At 47.0% G+C, this 25,000-nt stretch overlaps 3 protein-coding genes across 3 annotated transcripts in view; 2 read left to right on the forward strand and 1 right to left on the reverse strand.

The window, feature by feature from the left end:
- The window catches only part of PUSL1 (pseudouridine synthase like 1), a 25,574-nt gene extending 14,015 nt beyond the window's left edge, over positions 1 to 11,559 (forward strand). Inside the window, exons 5-8 of the mRNA XM_087701907.1 lie at positions 2,529 to 2,702; positions 7,418 to 7,472; positions 10,704 to 10,866; positions 11,141 to 11,559. Coding sequence (XP_087558033.1) covers positions 2,529 to 2,702; positions 7,418 to 7,472; positions 10,704 to 10,866; positions 11,141 to 11,160 — 412 coding nt within the window. The 3' untranslated portion in view covers positions 11,161 to 11,559. The remainder of the gene's footprint in view (positions 1 to 2,528; positions 2,703 to 7,417; positions 7,473 to 10,703; positions 10,867 to 11,140) is intronic.
- A 1,307-nt stretch (positions 11,560 to 12,866) lies between these two features.
- Positions 12,867 to 17,440, forward strand: LOC148042591 (lysophosphatidic acid receptor 6-like). The gene is made up of 2 exons (XM_087701793.1): positions 12,867 to 13,559; positions 15,884 to 17,440. The coding sequence occupies exon 2, from the start codon at positions 16,013 to 16,015 to the stop codon at positions 17,078 to 17,080; it is 1,068 nt and encodes a 355-aa protein (XP_087557919.1). The 5' UTR covers positions 12,867 to 13,559; positions 15,884 to 16,012; the 3' UTR covers positions 17,081 to 17,440.
- A 1,377-nt stretch (positions 17,441 to 18,817) lies between these two features.
- Positions 18,818 to 25,000, reverse strand: part of INTS11 (integrator complex subunit 11) — a 19,842-nt gene continuing 13,659 nt past the window's right edge. The window contains exons 13-17 of the mRNA XM_087701789.1: positions 23,764 to 23,871; positions 22,364 to 22,425; positions 20,298 to 20,440; positions 19,598 to 19,727; positions 18,818 to 19,333 (exon numbers count right to left, since the gene is read on the reverse strand). Coding sequence (XP_087557915.1) covers positions 19,268 to 19,333; positions 19,598 to 19,727; positions 20,298 to 20,440; positions 22,364 to 22,425; positions 23,764 to 23,871 — 509 coding nt within the window. The 3' untranslated portion in view covers positions 18,818 to 19,267. The remainder of the gene's footprint in view (positions 19,334 to 19,597; positions 19,728 to 20,297; positions 20,441 to 22,363; positions 22,426 to 23,763; positions 23,872 to 25,000) is intronic.

Below are 25,000 nucleotides of genomic sequence, written 5' to 3' on the forward strand. Positions count from 1 at the left end.
GGAGGTTGGGGAGGAAGATGGGCCAGTCCTGGAGTCTGGGGAAGGCTCTGAGGAGGGCTCTGTGTCGGAGGCAGAGAGGGGGGCCAGAGCCGTATGCCAGTTATCTGCTGCCTTCAGAGTCAGAAATCAGTGAGGCAGAAGAACAGCTGGAGCCTGTTCCCAGTGTGCGCATGTGCAGAGTTGCCAGACGAAAGGAACAGCTAAAGAACAGGGGTCGACTTGGGAGGAAGGCCACAGGTGGGGGATGAATGACCGCTCCCATAGGGAATAAAAGAGGAGCAACAGGGGAGTGGAGTTTGCAGGAGACTATTAGTTCATTCCTGCATTCTTGCCAAGTATTGCAGGGTGTCTGAAAGATACCAGCCTGGCCACTCCCCACACCTGAGAAAGGTCGGTAATTGTGAACTATCTTGAAAAACACTGGGAGAGGAAAGACTTTGCTGGAGAGGAATTCACTGTCAATTAAATCAAAGTTTAATGGGACGAGGACTCGGCTTCGTGTGTGCTGGGGAAGCCTAGGTCAGAACAGTCAAAGCCACAAGACTAGGATTGCAGATTCGCCAACCGGGCCTGCAAAATCTTCACCGATCTGGGTTGAGTAGTAATTCAGAGCCGGCTCTTGGAGAAAACTACCCTGGCATCTGCAATGTAACCAGGTCACCCATAAATTATGCAGTGACAGGAATGTGCCAGGACAGGCGTGAACACACTTCGGCCAATCTGCTTCCTCTCCGTGAGTTGCCGGCCGGGTCACTTGGAAGAGCCACGGAGTCTCTCGCTGGGGGATCGTCAGATCTCGATGGCTCAGCGAGTTTCCTCCGAGCCTCAGCCAGGCTGATAGGGAAAAGATGGCGGTCTCAAAAAGTTGTGACCCAGGACCCCTGAGACAGTAAAAACCACACACTTACTCCCCCCAAAACCCTCTTTTTATTTAAAAGGCTGTTAATTATGGCCATTCACAACAGGGTCTGTGAAGAGTCCGACAGTAGTCTGCCAAAGTCTTTCGGGATAGGGCTGATAAGCACCCATCTTTATCTCCCTTGAAATGCTGCCAGAGATCTGATTACCACTTAGCTTTGCAAGGTCAAACGGAGCACAGAGTCAAAACGGAGCTTCAGAGTTTGAACTGACCACAACGAACACAATGATGTTATGGCTGGCCAGCGCCAGCATAGCTGGCAGCAGATTCGGACAGTGAGGAGGTTGGGGAGGAACATGGGCCAGTCCTGGAGGCTGGGGAAGGCTCTGATGAGGGCTCTGTGTCGGAGGCAGAGAGGGGGCCAGGGCCGTCTGACAGTTATCAGCTGCCTTCGGAGCTAGACAGCAGTGAGGCAGAAGAACAGCTGGAGCCTGTTCCCAGTGTGCGCATGCGCAGAGCTGCCAGAAAAAAAGAACGGCTCAGAAATCAGGGTCGACTTGGGAGTATAAAGTCACAGGTGGACGGTGAATGGCCCCTCCCATAGGGAATAAAAGAGGAGCGAAAGAGGAGGGGGCTTTTGCAGGAAACAATTCATTCGTTCGGTCGTTAGATTCGTTTCAGGACTGTGAAGATCTGTCCCTGAATCTCCGAGACTCTGTGCCCTGTTTTTTCTTGCACAGCATCTCATTTGGAAAATATTTACATGGCAGCTTTCCAAGATAGATAAGGTCTGTGGTCATAAATACTCCTTTGAAAGACTGTTTGCCAGGCCTTTGCTGAATGTGAAGGAGAGGAATTCACATTCGTTTAATAAAAGGGGTTTTGTCGGGACCAGGACTCTGCCTCCTGCTTTTGGGGGATCTAAGCCTAGGTCAGAACATTTTCCTCTGTTCATTTTGCAGCCTCTGGAACATTTCAAAGGGCCTGGTGAGTTCCCCCAAAGAAAATTAATATTGAGGATGGACCATTAAACCTGCTTTGTAGGATTGTGCAGAGATGCTGGTGTCAGGGTTCCAAATAGCATCCAAAAATAAATCAGAGTCCAAGGCAAAGGATTCCTCAAAGTTCCAATTGATGAAGAGAGCCATGTTGGCACATCTGGGAAAACCCAAATCTGAAAGCTTCCCGGTTTTCCCCACCCAGTTGAAAGTTCAAGATCTTGCCCCCCAACACCCACAAATCCAATCACATGGTCCAATCTCCCACTGCCCTGCTGGCAGCTTCCACCCATCCAGTTCTGATCAGGTGCAGAGACGCAAAGACAAAGGATGACCTTGGCTTTCTAGAAAGAATGTTGTTATCGCTACGTATCATCTAACTCCATACAATCCCCTCCTTCCATTTTCCCACGATAGAAGAGGTAGAGTAGAATAATAGAAAGTGTGGCAGGCCAAAGATCCAAGAGGAATATGGCTGCAGGCCTAACAGCTGGGTCAGACCAATCGAAGTGTGTGTGTGTGTGTATGTCTGTGTGTGTGTGTTTGCAATGCATTTTCCCTTCCCTGAAATCTTCCGAGGACAAGATAGGGACAGGTTGTCACTCTGCGTGGTGGCTAGGAGTCCAAAATTGCTTGATGGCTTGATCCACAATCTTCTTCCTCTGGTTTAGCCACCTGAACCTGTCCGCCATGCAGGAAGCAGCCACTTTCCTGGTGGGCACCCACGACTTCTCCACCTTCTGCTCAGCCAGCTCCGAGAAGTCAGCGAGAAGCCCCATCAGGATGCTGAACTGGGCGGAGGTGAGGCCTTCCCAGGGCTTCCTTGCCGAGCACAGCATGGACAGGTAAGGTTGCCCCTGGGCCTTCAGCCGCAATTTTGCACCTTCCTCTCTTTTCCCCATAATTTTTCCCGCCCAATTGGTTGCTAGTTTAAGGATAAGCCACGGTGGCGCAGTGGTTAGAGTGCAGTACTGCAGGCTCTTTCTGCAGACTGCCGGCTGCCTGCAATTTGGCAGTAAGAATCTCAGCAGGCTCAAGGTTGACCCTTCCTTCCTTCCTTTCCATCTTTCCCTTCCTTTTTATCCTTCCTTCCTTTCCATCCTTCTCTTCATTCCTTCCCTGCCTTCCTTTCCATCCTTCCTTCCTTTCTATCCTTCCTTCCCTCCCTTCTTTTCCATCCTTCCTTCCCATCCTTCCTTCCTTTCCACCCTTCCGTCCTTTCCTTCCTTCCCTTCCTTCTTTCCTTCCCTTCCTTCCTTTCATCCTTTCCATCCTTCCTTCCTTACCTACCTACCTACCTTCTAGTTAGAATGCAGTATTGCATTCCTCTGCCTACTGCCAGCAGTTCAAATCTCACCAGGTCGGTAAAATGGGGACCTGGATTGTTGGGAGCAAGACACTGTCAACCGCTTAGAGAGGCCCAGGAAAGCCCTGTGAAGCGGTATTGACTCAGCCTTCCGGCCATCCGAAGTGGGTAAATGAGGACCCAGATTGTTGGGGGCAAGAGGCTGACTCTGTAAACCGCTTAGAGAGGGCTGTAAAAGCACTGTGAAGTGGTATATAAGACTATGTGCTATTGCTATTGCCCTTCCTTCCTTCCTTCCTTCCTTCCTTCCTTCCTTCCTTCCTTCCTTCCTTCCTTCCTTCTCTCCCTCCCTCCCAGTGGTTAGAATGCAGTATTGCAGGCTAACTGCCCACTGCCAGGAGTTCGATCCTGGCTCAAGGTTGACTAAGCCTTCCATCCTTTTGAGGTGGGTAAAACCCAAATTATTCGGGGCAATAGGCTGACTCTGTAAACCGCTTAGAGAGGGCTGTAAAAGCGTTGTGAAGCGGTATATAAATCTTAAGTACTATTGCTATCTTCCTTCCTTCCTTCTCTCCCTCCCTCCCAGTGGTTAGATTGCAGTATTGCAGGCTAACTGCCCACTGCCAGGAGTTCGATCCTGACCGACTGGCTCAAGGTTGACTCACATCCTTCCGAGGTGGGTAAAATGAGGAGCCAGATTGTCGGGGGGGGGGGGGGGGGGCAAGAGGCTGACTCTGTAAACCGCTTGGAGAGGGCTGTAAAAGCACTGCGAAGCGGTATATAAGTCTAAGGGCTACTGTTATTAAGACAATATCTTGCTTGGGTTATGTGAATGTAGCAATTGCTTTTCTTAACCCAAGTTTGGGTGGTGAAAAGCTTCTTTGAAAAGATGGCTTTGAAACACCCAAGATTGACACGTGTCATCTGGAGGGGAAGCAAGAAAGAAGGGTGGGGGGGGGGGGAAAGAATATTATATCGCTAGAAATGGACCAAAAATGAAACAGGGGAGGATCTCAAATGAACAGGCCTCCCAAGGATAAGAAACTTTCCTTTGAATGTTTGGGGTTAAGCAATTTGCATCTAAGAAGCTGAGTTTTTAAGGATTTAACTATAGCGTGAGATGGAAAGAGGATTTTAAGACTTGTGGACTTCAACTCCCAGAATTCCCCAGCTGGGGAATTCTGGGAACTGAAGTCCACAAGTCTTAAAGTTTCCAAGTTTGCACACCCCTGATGTACTGGCAGGGAAGGTCAAAGAGCTCTCCATGGTCCTGAACATCTTCTATTTTGCTGAAGCTCAAGACTGAGAAATTTCACACTCCAACCCTGCCAGAGGGTTTGCTAGCTTCACTGCGAACCTAAGGACTAGAAACTTGCCTAGGAGAGGAGGATGGAAGGGAGAGGAAGAGAAGGAGAGAGAGTGGGAAGGAGAAGGGAAGAGGCTGAGCGGGAGAAAGGCAAGGGAAGAAGGAAGGGGAAGGAGAGGAAGAAGGAAGAAAGTGGAGAAGGGAGGGAGGGAGAAAAGGAAGGGGAAGGAGAGGAAGAAGGAAGAAAGTGGAGAAGGGAGAAAAGAAGGAAGGGGAAAGGAAAGGAAGAAGGAAGAAAGTGGAGAAGGGAGGGAGGGAGAAAAGCAAGGGGAAGGAGAGGAAGAAGGAAGAAAGTGGAGAAGGGAGGGAGAAAAGAAGGCAGGGGAAGGAGAGGAAGAAGGAAGAAAGTGGAGAAGGGAGGGAGGGAGAAAAGGAAGGGGGAGGAGAGGAAGAAGGGGGAAAGTGGAGAAGGGAGGGAGGAAGAAAAGGAGGAAGGGGAAGGAGAGGAAGAAGAGAAGGGAGGGAGGGAGAAAAGAAAGGGAAAATGAGGTTGTGTTACAACAGGAAGAAGGAATGGTAAATAAAGCCACCCAAATTGTATATTATAAGCTATTAAATGAAATAATAAATGTATAAGAATGATACATGTATAGAAGAGTAACAACTATGGGAATGTATACTTAAAATGCTATGTAAAAGAATAAAAAATAAAAATAAAATTCTCAAAAAAAAAGAGGACTAGCAACTTGCCTGTCCGAGTGGCTTCCGAAAGGCAAAGGCCGGGATGGGCACCCAAAACTGTGTCTTGTGACTTTTATTTCAGACTCTGGTGGGAGGGGTTAGGTAAGGAGTGGGCGGGGCCAGCTGTTCTGACCCAGGCTGAGCCACTGTCTTAGCCACTGAGCCACCTATGAGTTAATCCATAAGGGATTAAGAGAAAGACCCCTGGTGTACAGGGGCAGTCTACCTCGGCTCCCATTGCGGCGCGTAGCCAGCGCAATGCCGTCCTTGGAGGAAGCTCCAGCTGGATGACGAATTCCCCGTTGGCATTTCAGAAACAAAGGCCAGGCGGGCGTCCGTGGGTGGGCATAACTCAGATTAAATTGGCAACCTTGGAGAGAGATGGATCCACGTGGGAATAAAACTCCCTCGGAAAACTCACGGATCCAACCACGAGGACTGGATCATGTGGAAATGCCTCCCTCGGTGAGCAGGTGCTCTTTCTGCCATCCCACCACCTGGCAGGCTGAAGCAGCCCTGGAGGGAAGCCACAGCCAGGCCGTGGGGCTTCTGGTGCGAATTCAAATCCTCCCTCCTGCCGCATTCAGGTTTTGAAATCCAGCCCTTGGGGAGAGGGGGGGGGGCAAGATAGAGCCTGCCCTGTGCCAAGAGAGCCCACCGTTTCAAAGGAAGACCTGGCACGATGACCCTCTCGCTCAAAAGCGAGGTGCGAGGGTGTGCTTTCAGGTTGCGCAAAGGAATTGTAACTTCTTCCTGCAGGTAGAAAGCCAGCAGATCAGGGGAAGGAAGGTTCAGCTCGCCTTCGTCTTCCTGGCAAGCTAGCTAACTCTGTGCAGAGATCAAATCCTCTTTCATCAGTCTCCTCCAAGGATTTTGGGAGAGCCCCAATCTACAGCTAGGTCCTTCAAGAGCCACATGGCTTCCGTGGTGCATGGCTGTCTTGTGGCGGTGTGGCCCACCAGCCGCCAGCGGAGCCGGCAGCAGACTCGGACAGTGAGGAGGTTGGGGAGGAACCTGGGCCAGTCTTGGAGTCTGGGGAAGGCTCGGATGAGGGCTCTGCGTCGGAGGCAGAGAGGGGGCCAGGGCCGTCTGACAGTTATCAGCTGCCTTCGGAGTCAGACATCAGTGGCAGATGAACAGCTGGAGCCTGTTCCCAGTGTGCGCATGCGCAGAGTGGCCAGACGAAGGGAAGAGCTAAAGAACAGACATGGGAGGAAGGCCACAGGTGGAGGATGAATGGCCCTTCCCAGAGGAAATAAAAGAGGAGCGAAAGGGGAGTGGAGTTTGCAGGAGACACTTAGTCCCCTTCATTGGTTCGTGACTCTCCGAGGCTCCTTGCCAAGTTCTGCAGATCTCGGCCTGGCAGCTCTCCAAGCCAGATAAGGTCTGTGACTGTAAATCCTCCCTTGAAAGACTTTGCTGGATGTGAAAGAGCAGAATTCACAGTCAATTAATAAAAGGTTTTTTTTGCCGGGACCAGGAGTTTTCTTCATGCTCTCGGGAAGCCTCGGTCAGAGGTAGTTTGCTTCTGTCCATGGAGGATCTATTCTCAATCAGACATTTGAACTGACCCAGGGAAGGACAGAAAATGAATCACCTTGTAGAGGAGAAGGGAGGCATGGAAATTTAATTAATAAATAATAATAATAAGGTAGCATCTTTCTCTCTCTATAGATTTTAATTTTTTTGAAAAGTGTTTTGAAAAGTTTTTATTTTCTTACATACAATTATAGGTCCACATTCACATAGTTGTTCTTCTTCTTTACATTTGTCATTCTTATACATTTGTTTTTCCATAAACAGAGGGTTATAATATGCATTTTGGGTTGCCTGTTTCTTATTTTCCCTTTCTTTTCTCCCTCCCTTCTCTCCTTTCTTCCTTCCTCCTCTCCTTCCCCTTCCTCCTCCCCTTACCTCTCCCCTGCTCCCCTCTTCCCCTTCCTACCCTCTCTCCTTCCACCCTTCCTCTCCTTCCCTCTTTTCTCCCTTCCCTCCTCTTCCTCTCGGCCCCTCCTCCTCTCTCCTTTCCTTTTCTGTTATTATAGGTGTCTCTTTCAAATCTCAATTTATGTTTTCTTGGGGTGGTATTTCTGCAAATACCAAATATAGTTTAATATCATTTCTTATCCCCCTTCCCTTTGCTGATCTGTCGCAATCTATGTGGATTTTAACGTTGCCTTTTTGACGGTTGTTTTTTTCCCCGCCAGCAACCTGAAGTTTTGGGAACTGGAGTTCGTAAGCCGATCTTTCCTGTACAAACAGGTAGGGAGAATTTTTCCAACTGGACCCTTTGAATGGTTAGCTGAGACAGGAGTGGATCCTGCATGCTCTTTTTCACCATTTTTTACGATTTGACTAGTCACCTTTTCTCCATTTGAGAGGCAGCCTCTTAACTTTAATTTTTTTTAAATGAACTTGAAGGGCAGGGGTTGCCACAGAGAAGAGGGAGTCAAACTATTCTCCAAGGCACCTGAGGGGAGGACAAGAAGCAATGGGTGGAAACTAATCAAGGAGAGAAGCAACTTAGAACAGAGCAGAAATTTCCTGACAGTGAGGACAATTAATCAGTGGAACAGAAGTTGCCTCCAGAGGTTGTGAATGCCCCAACACTGGAAGTCTTTAAGAAGAGGTTGGATAGCCATTTGTCTGAAACGCTATAGGATTTCCTGCCTAGGCAGTGGGTTGGACTAGAAGACCTCTAAGGTCCCTTCCAACTCTGCTATTGTATTGCCCACACCCACTTCTGACGCAAACACAGGACATATTCCTGGAATGGCCAAAGAGGCCTTAACTGACCATCTGTCTCCACTCCATGGCCATCCGGAAAGTTGGAATAGAATAGAATAACAAGTTGGAAGGGACCTTGGAGGTCTTCTAGTCCACCCCCTGCTTAGGCAGGAAACCCTACACCACTTCAGACAAATCGTTATTCAATGTCTTCTTAAAGACTTCCAGTGATGGAGCACCTGAGTCCAGTTACTGGAACAGGGTATGTCTAGTTTAATGAAAAGAAGGACTAGGGGAGACAGGATAGCAGTCTTCCAATATCTCAGGGGTTGCCACAAAGAAGAGGGAGTCAAGCTATTCTCCAAGGCACCTGAGGTCAGAACAAGAAGCAATGGGTGGAAACTAATCTAGGAGAGAAGCAACTTGGAACTGAGGAGAAATTTCCTGACAGTTAGAACAATTACCATATTTTTCAGAGTATAAAACGCACCTTCCCCCCCAAAAAAGAGAGTGAAAATCTGCATCTTATACAATGAATACAGCATTTTTTGCCTCCCGAAACCCTACCCCGCGCATCCCGTTTTCCGCAAAAATGGTCGTGCAGAGAGTTTGGGAGGCCTGCAAAGTGCTCCTGGAGGCTGGGGAGGGTAAAAACAAGCCCGTTTTCACAAAAACGGGGCTGTTTTTGCCCTCCCCAGCCCCCAGGAGCACTCTACAGGCCTCCCAAACCCTCTGCATGCCCTCCCCTTTTTTTTTGCAAAAAACAAAGAAACCCTATACTCTGGTGCATCTTATAGTCCGGAAAATACGGTAATCAACAACTTGCCTCCAGAAGTTGTAATTGGTTCATCACTGGAGGTTTTTAAGAAGAGATTGGATAACGATTTGTCTGAAGTGGTATAGGGCTTCCTGCCTAAGCAGGGGGTTGGACTAGAAGACCTCCAAAGTCCCTTCACACTGTCATTCTATTCTATTCTATTCTATTCTAGAGGCAAGTTGTTCCACTGATTAATTGTTCTAACAGTGAAGAAATCTCTCCTCTGTTCTAACTTGCTTCTCTCCTTGATTAGTTTCCACCCATTGCTTCTTGTCCTGCCCTCAGGTGCCTTGGAGAATAGCTTGACTCCCTCTTCTTTGGGGCAACCCCTGAGATATTGGAAGACTGCTATCATGTCTCCCCTAGTCCTTCTTTTCATTAAACTAGACATACCCAGTTCCGAACTGGACTTCAACTCAGATGCTCCATCACTGGAGGTTTTGAAGAAGAGACTTTGTCTGAAGCGGTGTAGGGTTTCCTGCCTAAGCAGGGGGTTGGACTAGAAGACCTCCAAGCTCCCTTCCAACTCTTGTCATTCTATTCTGTTCATCCAAAGCAGACACACCCAGTTCCAGCAACCGGACTTCAACTCCCATCATTCCAAACCAGCCAGCCCAAGGAAGTTTTGCTTAAAGCCCCCTATGAAAATATGGATGCCTCTTGGCCGACCCCAGGCATAGCTGGCCAGGCCTACTTAGGTAGAATAAATGAATCATATGTGGTGGATGATTCAGAGGCGAGAGAGGCCGGCTCTCGCGGAAGCATCGGGTTAACCACGAGGAGAGGAGGCGTCTGTCTTATTTTCAGACTTTGCAAAAATAAAAAAGTGAAAAAGCTTTAAGGAGTTTCAATTCCCCCACCCCCTATGAGCACACCCACCGTCTTGTGGCTTGCCCCAAATTAGCTACAGAAACAGCAGCCAAAACGCTACCGAGCCTCAGCTGCCTCCGTCAACTCGGGGTGGGTGGCAACACGCCGTTTGCCACCTGCAAGAGTGTATCTTTGGCGGCTGGTTGAAATGATGCCATGGACACCTACTACCATATGGGGTGGCCGTGCCCAAAAAACAAATTGGCAGAAAATGCAATCAGGCGGCTGATCGAGATAACCGAAGAGGAAACAGAATTCAAACCAGGACTTTTTCTTTTTGGGAATCATCAACCGTAAACCTAACAAGGGGGGGTCACCTACTTAATAATACATATTATTACGGCAGCAAGAATGGTCTTTGCCCTAGACTGGAAAAACAGGGAAATTCCACAAGAAGGGGAAGTAATTAGGAACATTCTGATCTGGGCTGAAATGGATAAGTTGACAGGGGAATTGAAGAACAAAGACGAATCAATTAAGCGAATCACTGCAGTTGTTAAGTTAGTCACACGGTCGTTAAGTGAATCTGCCCCTCCCCCGTGGACTTGGCTTGTCGGAAGGTTGCAAAGGGTGATCGTGTGATGACCCCCCCCCCCCCCTCGGGATGCTGCGTCCGTCATGAATATGAGCCGGTTGTCAAAACACCTGAATTTTGATCACAGGATCCTGTGGAAGCCACAATGATCGTAAATGTGGAAAAAACGGTCGTAAGTCACTTTATTGAGTGCCGTTGTTAACTTTGAACGGTTGTTAAGTCGAGGACTGCATGCATCACTCTCCCAAGAAGTGACGTCTTGTTGAAGAGGGGAGAAGCTGGGATCCAGTACAGATTTGGGGGTGAAGATTTAAGAAAAATCTTATTCCCGATAAAATGGCGTTTGAGATAAACCCAGAAAATGGGTCGCTTCTCCTCCTCTTTCAAACAGATGGTTATTTCTCTCGGGGGGGGGGGTCAGACTAGATGGCTTCTGAAGGACCCACCCAACCCTCCGAATTCCGCGTTTCCATTCCCCGCTTTGGCCCCCGATTGCGCCGATGCTTGGAACTTCGCTCTTTTCAAACCTTTTTTTTAATTCCAGGTACGGCGAATGGTTGGGGCGCTGGTTGCCATCGGCCAGTCCCGGCTTCAACCGCACCACATCCAAGAACTCCTAGCGGCCCGGGATTTGATGGCTTACCCCCCAAACATCATGGCGCCCCCAGACGGACTCTTCCTCAAGCACGTGGAGTACTACCAAAGTGGTGAGCATCCAGGATTCTAGTCCTCATGAAACCTCAGAAGCAGCTCAAACAGCTGTAGTGACAATATTTTTCGGTTTCCAGTTTTGGGGCACAGCTGGTCTGCCGGGGAGGGTCCTGTGGTTATCTCCCCTCTATTGCAGGTGGGGAGGGGAGATAGAATTGATGCCGACATCCACAAATTTGCCTAAAGTTGAAACCATTCCCCTGCTCAAGTCTTCCAGCTGCTGTATTCTGTAATTCCCCTGGTTTCTTTCCTTTCTCCGTTGTCTTACAGATTTGGAGACAGAAGACTGAAATGGACTATTAATTTCTGCCTTGAGGGGGGGGGGGGGTGTTATATACATTGCTGGAGGAGGAAGAGAAAAAATATATCTCATTTTTCTTACGCTCTGCAGGCATGGGTTAATAAACCTGCTTAATCCGAACTTTGTCTGCCAAGAAACGATTCCTTTTTGGGGTGCCTGAGAAAGGAACGGACTCGGAATGATTTCGGATTTTAGTTCCTTCTTGGTCGTCCTAAAATATTCTCTGATAGGATATGGAAAACATCCATACAGCCGAGGTGGCGCAGTGGTTAGAGTGCAGCACTGCAGGCTACTTCAGCTGACTGTTAGTTGCAGCTCGGCGGTTCAAATCTCACCGGCTCAGGGTTGACTCAGCCTTCCATCCTTCTGAGGTGGGTGAAATGAGGACCCAGACTGTGGGGCCGATATGCTGACTCTGTAAACCGCTTAGAGAGGGCTGAAAGCCCTATGAAGCGGTATATAAGTCTAAGTGCTATTGCTATTGCTATTAAAGGCTGCTCCTGCTATCAAAAAACAAACAAAAACAATTTGTGTATTCAGGAAAGCAAAAAAATAAATAAATCCCTTTTAAATCCTTTCTCACCATTTCAATTATCCGTCCCGGGATCAGCAATGGGATCTTAAAGTCTGGATTGCAGGTTCTTGAGTACAGTATTTTTTGGAGTATAAGACGCACTTCCCCCTCCCTAAAAGAGGGTGAAAATTTCGGTGCGTCTCATACACCAAATGTAGCCCCGCCCACCTGCCAACCCCCACCCTTTGACCTCTGCCCCCCAGCAATTTGCCTCCTTTCCAGCAAACGGGGAAAATGGGGCTTGCGGAGGCTGCAATAGGCTATGGCAATCCCTGCAGCCTGAAACAGCTGATCTTTGGGAGGCCCTGCCGAAACTGAAATTGAAAGTGAAACGGGCTATTTGCTGCAAGGAGGCAAATTGCTGGGAGGCAGCGGCAGGGTTTTTTTTTTTTCTCATGCTAATCAGGCTAAACTGAAACAGGCTGTTTGCTGTTTGCTGCAAGGAGGCAAGTCAATAACTACAAATGCCTATAGAATGTTCAAGTTATTAGACTTATTTTTCTAAACTGCTTAAATATTGTTCTAGACAACTTAACCAAATGGAGCAGCTTTTTCAAATAAATGCTTGATCTGAAGAGATGCCCAGTGCTATTGTATTCTCTTCTAAACAGCAGAGAATAACGTATACTTCCAGGACCAGCATCTGTACAAGTATTGTCTGAAATGTAACACCACAGTGTACCCGGTGTTCCCTGTTTGCTGCAAGGAGGCAAAATGCTGGGAGGCCGAGGCAGATTTCCTACCCCCCCCCCTTGCTTTACTCCCCAAAAGCTAGGTGCGTCTTATACTTTGGAGTGTCTTATACTCCCAAAAATACGGTAATTGTCTTACTGCAGGTGAAATACATGCAGTTTGCTAAAGAGCATTTTTAGCATTAGTTTCCTACAATACTGGAGAATGACGGGCTATTCCCAGTTCTTAAGGCTACTTATGCGTTCTCCATGCCTGTTTGCGAGTATACCTTAAGGCAGTGGTTCCCAAACTTGGCAACTTTAAGATTTGTGGACTTCAACTCCCAGAATTCTCCAGCTAGCTCTTCTGGCTGGAGAACTCTGGGAGTTGAAGTCCACAAGTCTTAAAGTTGCCAAGTTTGGGACCCACTGCCTTAAGGGCACCCCATTTTTCAGTGTTCTGCCATTAACTCATCTAAGTCAATTCACCAGGTAAAGTACCATCTTGAGATTCTGACCTGAACTTAAAGTTTCTAGTCCCTAAGTAATAAATCAAGACACTACTGCTGGATGAAGAATTTGGTTTCTCTCCACCACAGCTACACCCCCCCCCCCCCAGCGAAGTACAAACTTTTGCCAGCTTTCACTCGTGCCACCCATTGGGTTAAGAGTTTGCCAAACATTTTTTAAGACTCCCTTTCAATGAATCTTGGCAGGAAAAAAGATTTGATCGCGTTGTTTACACGTTAAAACCCTTGACAACTGTGGAAAGAGTGAATCTTTTATTCCGTTGTTATTCTGCTTGTCTTTTCACACACCCCACTCCCGTTATTGGGGGCAGGTTGTTAAGGTCAGGATGTAGACTTCATAAATTCTTTGAAGACTTTGGTTTTTCTGCTCTCTTAAATCTTGGGGGGGGGGGGGAAATAATACCGATCTGCGTATTTCCCGCCACCTCGGTTGCCCTTTTGCAGAAAACCACACCTGCGAAGTGTCTCGCCCCAGCTTCCTGCACAAGACGTGTGTGGGAGGCCCTCGACACTGTGGGGCGAAGGCAACATCCTAAAAAGTCAAAAGGTGACGAAAAGTAAGCTCAGATATCTTTCCCAGGCTACCAGGACGGCTAAAGACAGGTGGATACAGGTAAGTTTTAATGTTTCTTTGTTTTTAATGGCGCAAAGGGGTTCCTTTAAAATAAACCTCCCGCCACAATCGGAGTGTTCCTATCATCCTTTTTCTTGACTTCTTCAACACCCCGTAAGAATTTTCACCGTCCTGAAAACTTGGACCCAAAACTTGCTCGGAACTTCTTCTTCCTTCTCTGCAAATTGGTGCTAATTGCTGCTTTCTTAAGGCTACCGTGGCTGGGGATGATGGGTGCCCCAGTCCAATATATAAAGAGAGGGGACTCTTGAAGGGGGAGGGGGGCAGCTAGCCTTTCAGTATTTTGGCTAAGCTGCGGTTTGGGCAACCCACCAAAAACTGAACCAAAGTCAGACTTGCATAAGCCCCAAGGGGTTGGACTAGAAAACCTCCAAGGTCCCTTCCAAGGCTTTTCTATTCTATTCCTTATTCTATTCTATTCTTCTCTACAGTCTATTCTATTCTAAGTTCTATTTCTATTCTAATACTTCTAATTCTTATTTTTATTCTTCTATTCTAATTTCTGTTTCTAATTCTAATAATTCTAATTATTTCATTTCTATTCTTATTTCTATTTCTCATTCTTTTATTTTTATTCTTTTATTCTTATTCTATTCTATTATTTCTATTTCCAATACTAATTTTTATTTTTATTCTTACTTTTTATTTTTATTCTTATTCTTTTATTCTTACTCTATTCTTATTTCTAATTATAATAATTCTCATTCTTATTCTTTTATTTTTATTCTTATTCTTTTATTCTAATTCTATTCTAATTCTTTTATTTTTATTCTTTTATTCTTATTCTATTCTTATTTCTATTTCCAATTCTAATAATTCTAATTCTATTCTTTTATTTTTATACTTATCCTTTTATTCTCGTTCTTGTTCTAATTCTATTCTAATTCTTACTCTTTGATTTTTATTTTTATTCTTTTATTCTTATTCTATTCTTATTTCTAATTCTTATTTTTGATTTTTATTCTATTCTTATTTCCAATTCTAATACTAATTTTTATTCTTTTATTTTTATTCTTATTTTTTATTTTATTCTTATTCTTTTATTCTTACTCTATTATTTCTAATTATAATAATTCTCATTCTTATTCTTTTATTTTTATTCTTATTCTTTTATTCTTGTTGTATTCTATTCTATTCTTATTTCTATTTCCAATTCTAATAATTCTAATTCATATTCTTTTATTTTTATTCTTTCTTTTATTCTTGTTCTATTATTTCTAATTCTAATAATTCTCATTCTTATTCTTTTGTTCTTGTTCTAATTATATTCTAATTCTTATTGTTTTATTTTTATTCTTATTCAATTCTTATTTCTTCCTAATTCTTATTGTTTCATTTTTATTCTTATTCTTTTATTCTTATTCTATTATTTCTAATTCTAATAATTCTCATTCTTATTCTTTTATTCCTGTTCTTGTTCTAATTATATTCTTATTCTTATTGTTTTATTTTTATTCTTATCCTTTTATTCTTATTCTATTCTATTCTTATTTCTATTTCTAATAATTCTAATTCTTATTCTTTTATTTTTATTCTTATCCTTTTATTCTTATTCTATTCTATTCTTATTTCTATTTCCAATTCTAATAATTCTTATTCTTTTATTTTTATTCTTTCTTTTATTCTTGTTCTTGTTCTAATTATATTCTTATTCTTATTGTTTTATTTTTATTCTTATCCTTTTATTCTTATTCTATTATATTCTTATTTCTATTTCTAATAATTCTAATTCTTATTCTTTGATTTTTATTCTTATTCTTTTATTCTTATTCTATTCTATTCTTATTTCTATTTCCAATTCTAATAATTCTAATTCTTATTCTTTGATTTTTATTCTTTCTTTTATTCTTGTTCTATTATTTCTAATTCTAATAATTCTTATTCTTATTCTTTTGTTCTTGCTCTAATTATATTCTAATTCTTATTGTTTTATTTTTATTCTTATTCTTTTATTCTTATTCAATTCTTATTTCTATTTCTAATTCTTATTCTTTCATTTTTATTCCTATTCTTTTATTCTTATTCTATTATTTCTAATTCTAATAATTCTCATTCTTATTCTTTTATTCCTGTTCTTGTTCTAATTATATTCTTCTTATTATTGTTTTATTTTTATTCTTATCCTTTTATTCTTATTCTATTCTTATTTCTATTTCTAATAATTCCTAATTCTTATTCTTTTATTTTTATTCTTATCCTTTTATTCTTGTTCTAATTCTATTCTATCTAATCCCAACTGCAGGAATGCAGCCAGCCATTTTTATTTTTAAATTTTCAAACTTGGTCCCTTGTTTGCCAAGCAGACTTGGAGGTGAACTACAGAGCCCAGCTGACCCGGCTGCCTTCGCTCCCAGCATGAGGATGATGATGATGGGCTGAGAGAGGCTTCCTGCAGCAGGCCAGGCTGAGGTGCGAATCCTGCTCCGGAGACGATGGAAAACCAGACGGCGGCAGCCAACGCCAGCCAGGAGTGCAGCCTCCGGGCCGACTTCCAGTATTTCCTCTTCCCCACCATCTACATTCCTGTTTTTGTGCTGGGCTTGCTGGAAAACGGGGCCGCCCTCTACCTGCTGACCTGCCGGATCTCACACCCACCTCGCTCCTACGTCTACCTGCTCAGCCTGGCCACGGTGGACACCTTGTTCGTCTGCGTCCTGCCCTTCAAGATCCACTACCACCTCCACCGCAACCACTGGGTCTTCGGGGACGTGGCCTGCCGCGTGACAGGCTGCATGTACTTCCTCAACCTTTACCTCAGCGTGGCCTTCTTCACCGCCATCTGCGTCGACCGGTACATAGCCGTCTTGCACCCCTTGGCGTACGTGCGGATCAAGAGCAGCCACTACACCCTGATCGCTGCCGTCCTCTGGGCGGTGGGGCTGACGGCCGGCGGCTCTCTGATCCTGGGAGGCCCTCTGGGCGCCAACGTCAGCAACGCCCAGGTATGCTTCGAGAGCTTTGGGGAAGCTTCCTGGAAGGGGCGCATGCTGCCCTACAACATTTTTGTGCTGATCTTCGGGTTCCTCGTCCCCTTCGTGGTGATCTTGATCAGCTACCCTCTGATCGCCCAGCGAATTTCCCACACCTCAGAGAGCGCCTTGAAAAGGAAGGCTCTGAATACCATCTACCTCATCCTCTTCATCTGCGTCTCCTGCTTCCTCCCCTTCCACCTCACCCACCTCCTCCACCTCCTGATGCGCGTCGGCTTCATCCGGAACTGCCCCACGGCCACCGCCATCTACCAGCTCCGCCGGGTCACTTTAGCCCTGGTTAGCTTCAACTGCTGCCTGAACCCTGTCTTGTATTACTACACCTTGGCCAACAAGCGGTGGCCCTGCCAGCTGCGTTGGCAACAACGGACTTTCAAAGTCTACAGCAGGAGACGCCCCAACCAGAGCGATGCGTTAAACTCGGCTGCCAATGAGGCGATGTCGATGAACCCAATGAAGTTCTCTGCAGGTGTCACGTGGGAAAAAGTTGAATTTCACGTGTCGGTTTAGGTCAGAGGTTGGCAACCTGTGGCTCTTCCATCTCTCTGCTGCGGCTCCCTGTCGCCAGTCGCTTCCACAAATGATAGGTTAGGACAGGTAGAGGGAAAAGGACGCCGCACTAGGAGGAGACTCTATGGTGGAGGAACCGGACTTCTGGTCAGCAGAGGAAAAAGGATGCTGTGCTAAGAGACTCTATGGTGGAGGAACCGGACTTCTGGTCAGCAGAGGAAAAAGGATGCTGTGCTAAGAGACTCTATGGTGGGGGAACCGGACTTCTGGTCAGCAGAGGAAAAAGGATGCTGTGCTAAGAGACTCTATGGTGGAGGAACCGGACTTCTGGTCAGCAGAGGAAAAAGGATGCTGTGCTAAGAGGAGACTCTATGGTGGGGGAACCGGACTTCTGGTCAGTAGAGGAAAAAGGATGGTATGCTAGGAGGAGACTCTATGGTGGGGGAACTGGACTTCTGGTCAGCAGAGGAAAAAGGATGCTGTGCTAAGAGGAGACTCTATGGTGGGGGAACCGGACTTCTGGTTGGCTCCAGAATTGAAGTGGGGGGGGGGGCTTCTGGTTTGGACCTTTGTGGCTCTTTGAGTGTTTAAGGTTGCCGACCCCTGGTTTAGGTTGTGAAGAGGGGCTGCTACTGTCTGGCTTTGCAGATCGGTGGGGTATTTAAAATAAGAGCTTTGGCTGAGAGGGGCAGGTGTGCTTAAAATTGTCACATCAAAATTTCAGAAAGCAAAGAGACTGTTTAAATGAAAGGTTTTTTTGTCTGGATCAGAGACACAAAGACACAGGTGGGTTTTCTCTTGCAGCCTTCCCTGAGCTAAACAGCAACTGAGGTTTATTTAATTGGTTTTAAGGCATTCCAAGGGCCTTTAATCCCTGCAAAATCCCCATTCCCTCCCCACTCCAGGGAAAGGATTCTGTAAAATCCAAATTCCCTCCCCACTCCAGGGAAAGGATATTGCAAAATCCCCATTCCCTCCTCCCTCCAGGGAAAGGATATTGCAGAATCCCCTTTCCCTCCCCACTCCAGGGAAAGGATTCTGTAAAATCCCAATTCCCTCCCCACTCCAGGGAAAGGATATTGCAAAATCCCCATTCCCTCCTCACTCCAGGGAAAGGATATTGCAAAATCCCCATTCCCTCCTCCCTCCAGGGAAAGGATATTGCAGAATCCCCTTTCCCTCCCCACTCCAGGGAAAGGATTCTGTAAAATCCCAATTCCCTCCCCACTCCAGGGAAAGGATATTGCAAAATCCCCATTCCCTCCTCACTCCAGGGAAAGGATATTGCAAAATCCCCATTCCCTCCTCCCTCCAGGGAAAGGATATTGCAGAATCCCCTTTCCCTCCCCACTCCAGGGGAAGGATACTGTAAAATCCCAATTCCCTCCCCACTCCAGGGAAAGGATATTGCAGAATCCCCATTCCCTCCTCCCTCCAGGGAAAGGATATTGCAGAATCCCCTTTCCCTCCCCACTCCAGGGGAAGGATTCTGTAAAATCCCCATTCCCTCCCCACTCCAGGGGAAGGATACTGCAAAATCCTCATTCCCTCTACTCAAAATTTCTGCTACCGGTTCTCCAGAACCTGTCCGAACCTGCTGAATTTCACCCCTGGGTAAGATGCCTTATTCCTTGGTTCTGAGGCCTGGCGAGACCCTTTCTAACCCAAGGGCATTTTCTCCCAAGATGCCTGGCGCTTGAGAGGCTGGCCCTCCATGACCAAGGAAGACCACGAATACCGAAAGTAAATGTCTTTATTAAAACAAGAGAGAGAAAGAACACGAGTATTTACACCACTCCTTCTAGGGCTGCGTTGCATATTTGGGGCAGGGATTTGTCCTGCACGCAGAAGTGTCTTCCGTGGCCAAAGTTTGCGTATCTGGGCACGCAGCTCATCTTCGCACAGGAGAAAAGGAAGCCGTTTCGTTTGGGGCAGAAGCAGGTAGGACCCAAAAATAAAGTGGGGGGGGGAGAAGGGCATTGAGGAGGCAGACAGAAGGGAAGACGATGGGGGAGGATTGGAGGGATGGATAGAGGAGAAAAGCTGCTGAGAAGATGGGTAAGACGTTCCCAAACATCCAACGACAACTAAAACAATGTAATTTTTTCCCCCTTTTCCGTCGTCCCACGCAACTCGCCCTTCTCAGTGGCTCAAAGTCTGTGGCGGCAGCTGGAGGCTCCCCGAGGCTCATCCCGTGATCTGGGGCAGGGCTTTCTTCAAAAGAGAGGTGACGTAGCTCCCCATTTCTTCATCCTGCACAGAGAGACCGGATTCAGAGTTTCAGTTCAGTCCTCGGGGTTACGACCACCGCTGAGCCCAACCATTTCTTTTCATTTTTTTAAATTTTTTTTTTGTTACTTTCATTCTCTTCTATATAGTTACAGGTGTACATCCACCTAGTCACTGTTCTTTTTTGATCACTTTTACAGATTTGTTTTTCCACAGAAAAAGTTGAAATGTACCCTCCCTCTCCCCATCGTCTCCTCCTCTCGTAAAAATTAAGATTTAAAACTTTACCTGGTACGTCCAGGAAACCAGCAAAAGTTTGGTAGCGGGGTCCTCGGACTGCACCGTAACCTGGATCAAGATGGACTCCACCATGATGGAGGTGTCAGAGAGATGCTGGACGGAATAATCCTTCAAGGCGCTGGGGAGAAAAATGTCAACCAGCTGAATCCCCCTCCCCACCTTTTCACAAGGCCTCAAAAGACTAGGCTTCACTTTTCACCATCTTTTGATTGCAATCAATTCTTGGATAAGCTCCTCTCCCCAGACAGTTTAATGATCCTCATCATCCCTTGCGGGGTGGAGTCTGGGCAACTGAATGGAGCTATTACGAGTTTTTACTGGCCGGATGCCTTTCTTGTCACCAGAGCAGAGCTTTTTTTCCCCAGCAGATACATTCTCATTGTGCCCAGAGAGAGAAAATATCTGCCTCTAGCTAGGATCGAACTCACAGCCTCCCCATTGTGAGGTGAAAGCTCCACCTCTAGGCCACCACACCACTCCCCAGACAATGCCACAAGACCTGCTTTAATCAAATCCCACTTGTCTCAAATTTTTAAGTGCATTGAACGCGACATTGATATCGAAGCGGGTTTCAGTGGAGGTACCTGTCCACGTGAGTTTTCTCTTTCCAACCAAGCCAAATTTCTAGTCCTCAAGGTGGAGCAGATTGCAGCTCCCACCAATCCCAGTCCCTACCCCGAGCACTCACCTTTTCAGGTGGTTGTAAACGTGCAGGCCGGTCTCGTGCTCCTTGCGGGGGTCTTGAAAGTGGATCCGGCAGGTGAAGCGCAGCTGATGCTCCCCCAGCCCCAACTCCTTCAGGGCTTGCTCGGACGAAACCAAGCGGAAGCTCTGTCCGTAAGCAAAAGAGCAAATTGCAATTGACGTGCGGCAGTCTCAGAGGCCAACGACTGCGTGACCGGAACTCTCCTCTCCTGAGGAAATTAAGGGCCGGCAACTACGGACTGCTCCACCCACAGACTTCCTTCTCTGTGAAATCCCTTTCACCCAGACCAGGGGTCAGCAACCTTAAAACACTCAAAGAGCCACAAAAGTCCTAACCGGAAGGCCCCCCCCTTCAATTCTGGAGCCGTCTGGAAATCCAGTTCCCCCCACCATAGAGTCTCCTCCTAATGCGGCATCCTTTTTCCTCTACCCGTCCTAACCAAAAGCCCTATCAATTGTGGAGCCGACTGGCGACAGGGAGCCGCAGCAGAGGGATGAAAGAGCCACATGCGGCTCCGGAGCCACAGTGTGCTGAGCCCTGACACTTGCAGCTCCTCTGTCTGGGGAGGCCACCTCATTCGTCTGGAGGCACAAGACCAGATGACATTTCCCTGGGTTGCTTGTTCAAGGCAAAACTTCCCGGGGGGGGGGGGGGGGGCTGAGGTTTGTCCCCTCTGTGCCAGGTGAGGTTGGAGGTAGGAAAACGGACCAGGTATTGGGGGGAGATACACTGATTCATACTAAGCTTGCTAGGCCGGCACTGCTGGTTCCTCCCAGTTTTGGCGTAATGTATTTACCTAAAAAAAAGACTTTTGGGCCTCTAAATAAATTCTTTTAAGCCATGCCATTTCAAAGCTTTCCTTTCTCGGGTTCAACATCCTCTGAGGCAGGATTGTCCAGTGGTGAAATCTATTTTTTTTCCCTACCGATTCTGTGGGTATAGCTTGGTGGTGGTGGTCATGTGACTGGGTAGGCGTGGCTATGTAGTCATGTGACTGCGGGGGGGTCAAAATACAGAAACTCACTTTAACAATGTCCTGCTAGAGCAGGGGGTTGGACTAGATGACCTCCAGATGCCTTGCAGCTCTGGATTGCTGTGCTCTTTCAAGGTATCCTCTGAAGCTGCGTCTAATGCCAGGTTTCTGGTCCTCCCTCCCTCTCCTTTTTCCATCCCTCCCTCTCTCTTTTCTTTCCCCTTCTCCCCCTTTTCTTCTCCCATCCCTCCCTTTCTTTCTCCTTTTTCTCCCATCCCTCTTTCCTTTCTTCCATCCCTCCTTTTTCTTCTCCCATCCCTCCCTTTTTTCTTTCTTTTCTTTCTCCCATCCCTCTCTTTTTTCTTTCTTTCTCCCATCCCTCCTTTTTTTCTCCCTTTTTTCTCCCATCCCTTTCTTTCTTTCTCCCATCCCTCCCTTTTCTTCTCTCATCCCTCCCTCTATACCGCCTATGAAGCGGTATATAAGTCTACTGCTATTGCTATTGCTTTCTCTCCCATCCCTTTCTCTTTCTTTCCCTTTTCCCTCCCTTTTCTTCTCCCACCCCTCCCTTTCTTTCTTTCTCCCTTTTTTCTCCCATCCCTTTATTTCTTTCGTTCTTTCTCCCTTCCCTTTTTCTTCTCCCATCCCTCCCTTTCTTTCCTTTCTTTCTCCCACCCCTCCCTTTTCTTCCCCCATCCCTCTTTCTCTTTCTTCCTTCTTTTTCTCCCATCTTTCTTTTTCTTTCTTTCTTTCTCTTTCTTTCTTTCTTTTGCTGTACCCCCTCCCACTCCATTTTTGGCCTAGCAGGCCTCAGGGAAGCCTCCTGGGAGCAAAAACTGACCCCATACGGTAAAAAAAAAAAAAGTAAAAAAAAAAAAGTTCCTACCATTGCGCAGCACAGCTGATCGTCTTTTTTTTTTTTTACTTTGTTAAGCGTTTTTTTTAATTACTGGTTTGGGCGAACTCCCCCCCCGCCCGGTAGCATCTCACCACCCCTGGGGCTGTCCCACCTCCCTTCCCCTGGGAAAAGGCCCATGGTGAAGTGCAAATGGTTTGCCAGATTCCTTTCACTCACGCTATCCTTGATGATCAGAGTTCCATGCAACAGCTTCGGCTTCTTGGAGGTCGGTGAGGGGCCTAGAGAGAGAGAGAGGGGAATAAAGCCGAGGAGTCTTTGAGGCCCCTGGATTTCCAGGGCCTGCTCCCCAAATTCCTTCCCCCTTGGAGACTGCAATGCATGGTGGCTGTTGAGGGCAGTGCCATTTCCAACGCTCATTCCCTGCAAGGTCTCTTTTCCAATATATTCCAAAGTCCTGGGCAATTTCACCCAGCGGCCACAAGCCTCCATCTTCACCGCCCACCCTGGGGAGTGAGTGCTAATCCCACCAGTTTCAACGTTGAAACTCTTAACATGCTGCTCAGGTTTCAGTCAAATTGCCTGTTTTCAATAAAGGAGAATATTTTGTAGCTCGGGGTTAAAATGACGGGTCCTTGGCGCTCTCTCTGAGCTTGGCTGTTTTCTTGCAGCCGTCTCATTACCCAACTAGGCAACATCATCAGTGAGAACTTCCCAAACTGCCTGCTATAAGAACAGCGGTCAAGAGTTCCATAGCGCTTCACAGGGCTTTCCCGGGCCTCTCTAAGCGATTGACGGTGTCTTGCTCCCAACAATCCAGGTCCTCATTTTACCGACCTGGTGAGATTTGAACTGCTGGCAGTAGGCAGAGGAATGCAATACTGCATTCTAACTAGAAGGTAGGTAGGTAGGTAAGGAAGGAAGGATGGAAACGAAGGAAGGAAGGGAAGGAAGGAAAGGACGGAAGGATGGAAAGAAGGAAAGGACAGAAGGATGAAAGGAAGGAAGGATGAAAAGGAAGGAAGGATGGAAATGAAGGAAGGGAAGGAAGGAAAGGACGGAAGGATGGAAAGGAAGGATGGAAAGAAGAAAAGGACGGAAGGATGGAAAGGAAGGATGGAAAGAAGGAAAGGACGGAAGGATGGGAAGGAGGGAAGGAAGGATGAAAAGGAAAGAAGGATGAAAAGGACAGAAGGATGGAAAGGAAGGGAAGGAAGGATAAAAAGGAAGGGATGGAAAGGAAGGGAGGGAAGGAATGAAGAGAAGGATGGAAAGGAAGGAAGGAAGGATAAAAAGGAAGGGAAGGAGGGAAAGGAAGGAAGGAAGGGTCAACCTTGAGCCTGGTGAGATTCGAACTGTCAAATTGCAGGCAGCCGGGCAATCAGCCGAAGTAGCCTGCACTCTAACCCCTGTGCCACTCCGGCCTTCCAAGGCAGTTGGGATCACCACTCCCGTCAGTCCAACCTATTTGGAAGCACCAGGTTGGGGGGAGGGGGGGGGAGGCTGCGGCCAGAGCCAAAAAGGAGGCGGCACGATGAGCCAAAGCATCAAGGCACCCAGAGACGGCTTTCCTCCCCGTTAGGATACCAAGGATGGTTTAGCCCTAACAAGAAACCTACCAGCGGCCAGCTCCCTCTTCAGCAGCCCAAGAGAAATATCCACCGGGATGTTCGGATTGGTGAAGACGGAGACGGTCTCCCCATTGGCAGGCATGTAACACTGCACCCCTGCAGGAAAAGAAAAGCCCAGTTTTCGTTAGCTCCTTGGTGGGGACTTCTGGCCTAACCTCAATGAGGACCAGAAGAACCACTGCCAGCCCTTTGACCTGCCTGCTCCTTCATCTGCAGATCCTAAAGCAGGGATGGCAAACCTTTCCAGCCACCGAGGGCGTGTGCCAGGCGTGTGCATTTGCACGCACCGGAGTGCTGAAAACCCAAAGACCAGCACGCACATGCCTGATTTTTGGCCATTTTTCAGGCCAAAAACACCCCCCAAACAGCCTGGGTTTTTTGGCCGTTTTCCAGTGCTCCGACGCGGGCGAAGACCAGCAGGAGACGGTGCGCATGCCCACAGGGAAGGCTCTGCGTGCCACCTCTGGTGTCAGGCCTGCAGCCATCTTTTCTTTTGGGTCTTTGGCCTGCCACACTTTCTATCATTCTACCATGCCTTTTTTCTATTGTGGGAAAATGGGAGAGGGGATTGTATGGAGTTAGATGACAGGTAGCCATAACAACATTCTTTCTAGAAAGCCAAGGTCATCCTTTGTCTCTGCACCTCTGCACCTGGCCGGAACTGGATGGGTGGAACTGCCAGTGTGGCAGTGGGAGATTGGACTATGGGATGGACTTGTGGGTGTGGGGGGCAAGAAATTAAACTTTCAACTAGGTGGGGAAAACCTGGAAGCTTTCAGATTCAGGTTTTCCCAGATGTGCCAACAGGTCTCTCTTCATAAATTGGAACTTTGAGCAATACAGAAGGCTTGAACGGATTTCACGCAATTGATATATAGAATAGCCCATTCCCCACCCCTTAAGATCATAGCATCAGGCCAATCATAAGTCCTTCAAGTGTCAGGTGTGAGATAACTTCAAAAAGACATCACGAAGATGGAATGTCGAGGCCGTTAGTCTAGGCGGGAAGCACTCACGCATGCGCTATCCAAGCATCTCGTACATCCTAGAACATTCCTCCAGCACATCAATTAACCCCTCCCAAATACCAGCCCTCCCTCCCCGTTTCATGGCAGCTGAAGCAACAACAAGGCGGAAGCTGACACCTGGGCTCCCTCTTCCCTCGGAGCCACTCCGCCTTCCTTCTGCGTGAAATCCGTTCAAGCCTTCTGTGTTTCAAGAAGCC

The sequence above is a fragment of the Thamnophis sirtalis genome, unplaced genomic scaffold (assembly GCF_051295495.1).
Source record: "Thamnophis sirtalis isolate CommonGarterSnake01/CBP01778 unplaced genomic scaffold, rThaSir2_p1.2 scaffold_15, whole genome shotgun sequence".
NCBI classification, from domain to species: Eukaryota; Metazoa; Chordata; class Lepidosauria; order Squamata; family Natricidae; genus Thamnophis; species Thamnophis sirtalis.

Coding starts and splice junctions, on each gene's coding strand:
- LOC148042591 (XM_087701793.1), top strand. CDS start 16,013: ATGGAAAACCAGACGGCGGCAGCCAACGCCAGCCAGGAGTGCAGCCTC.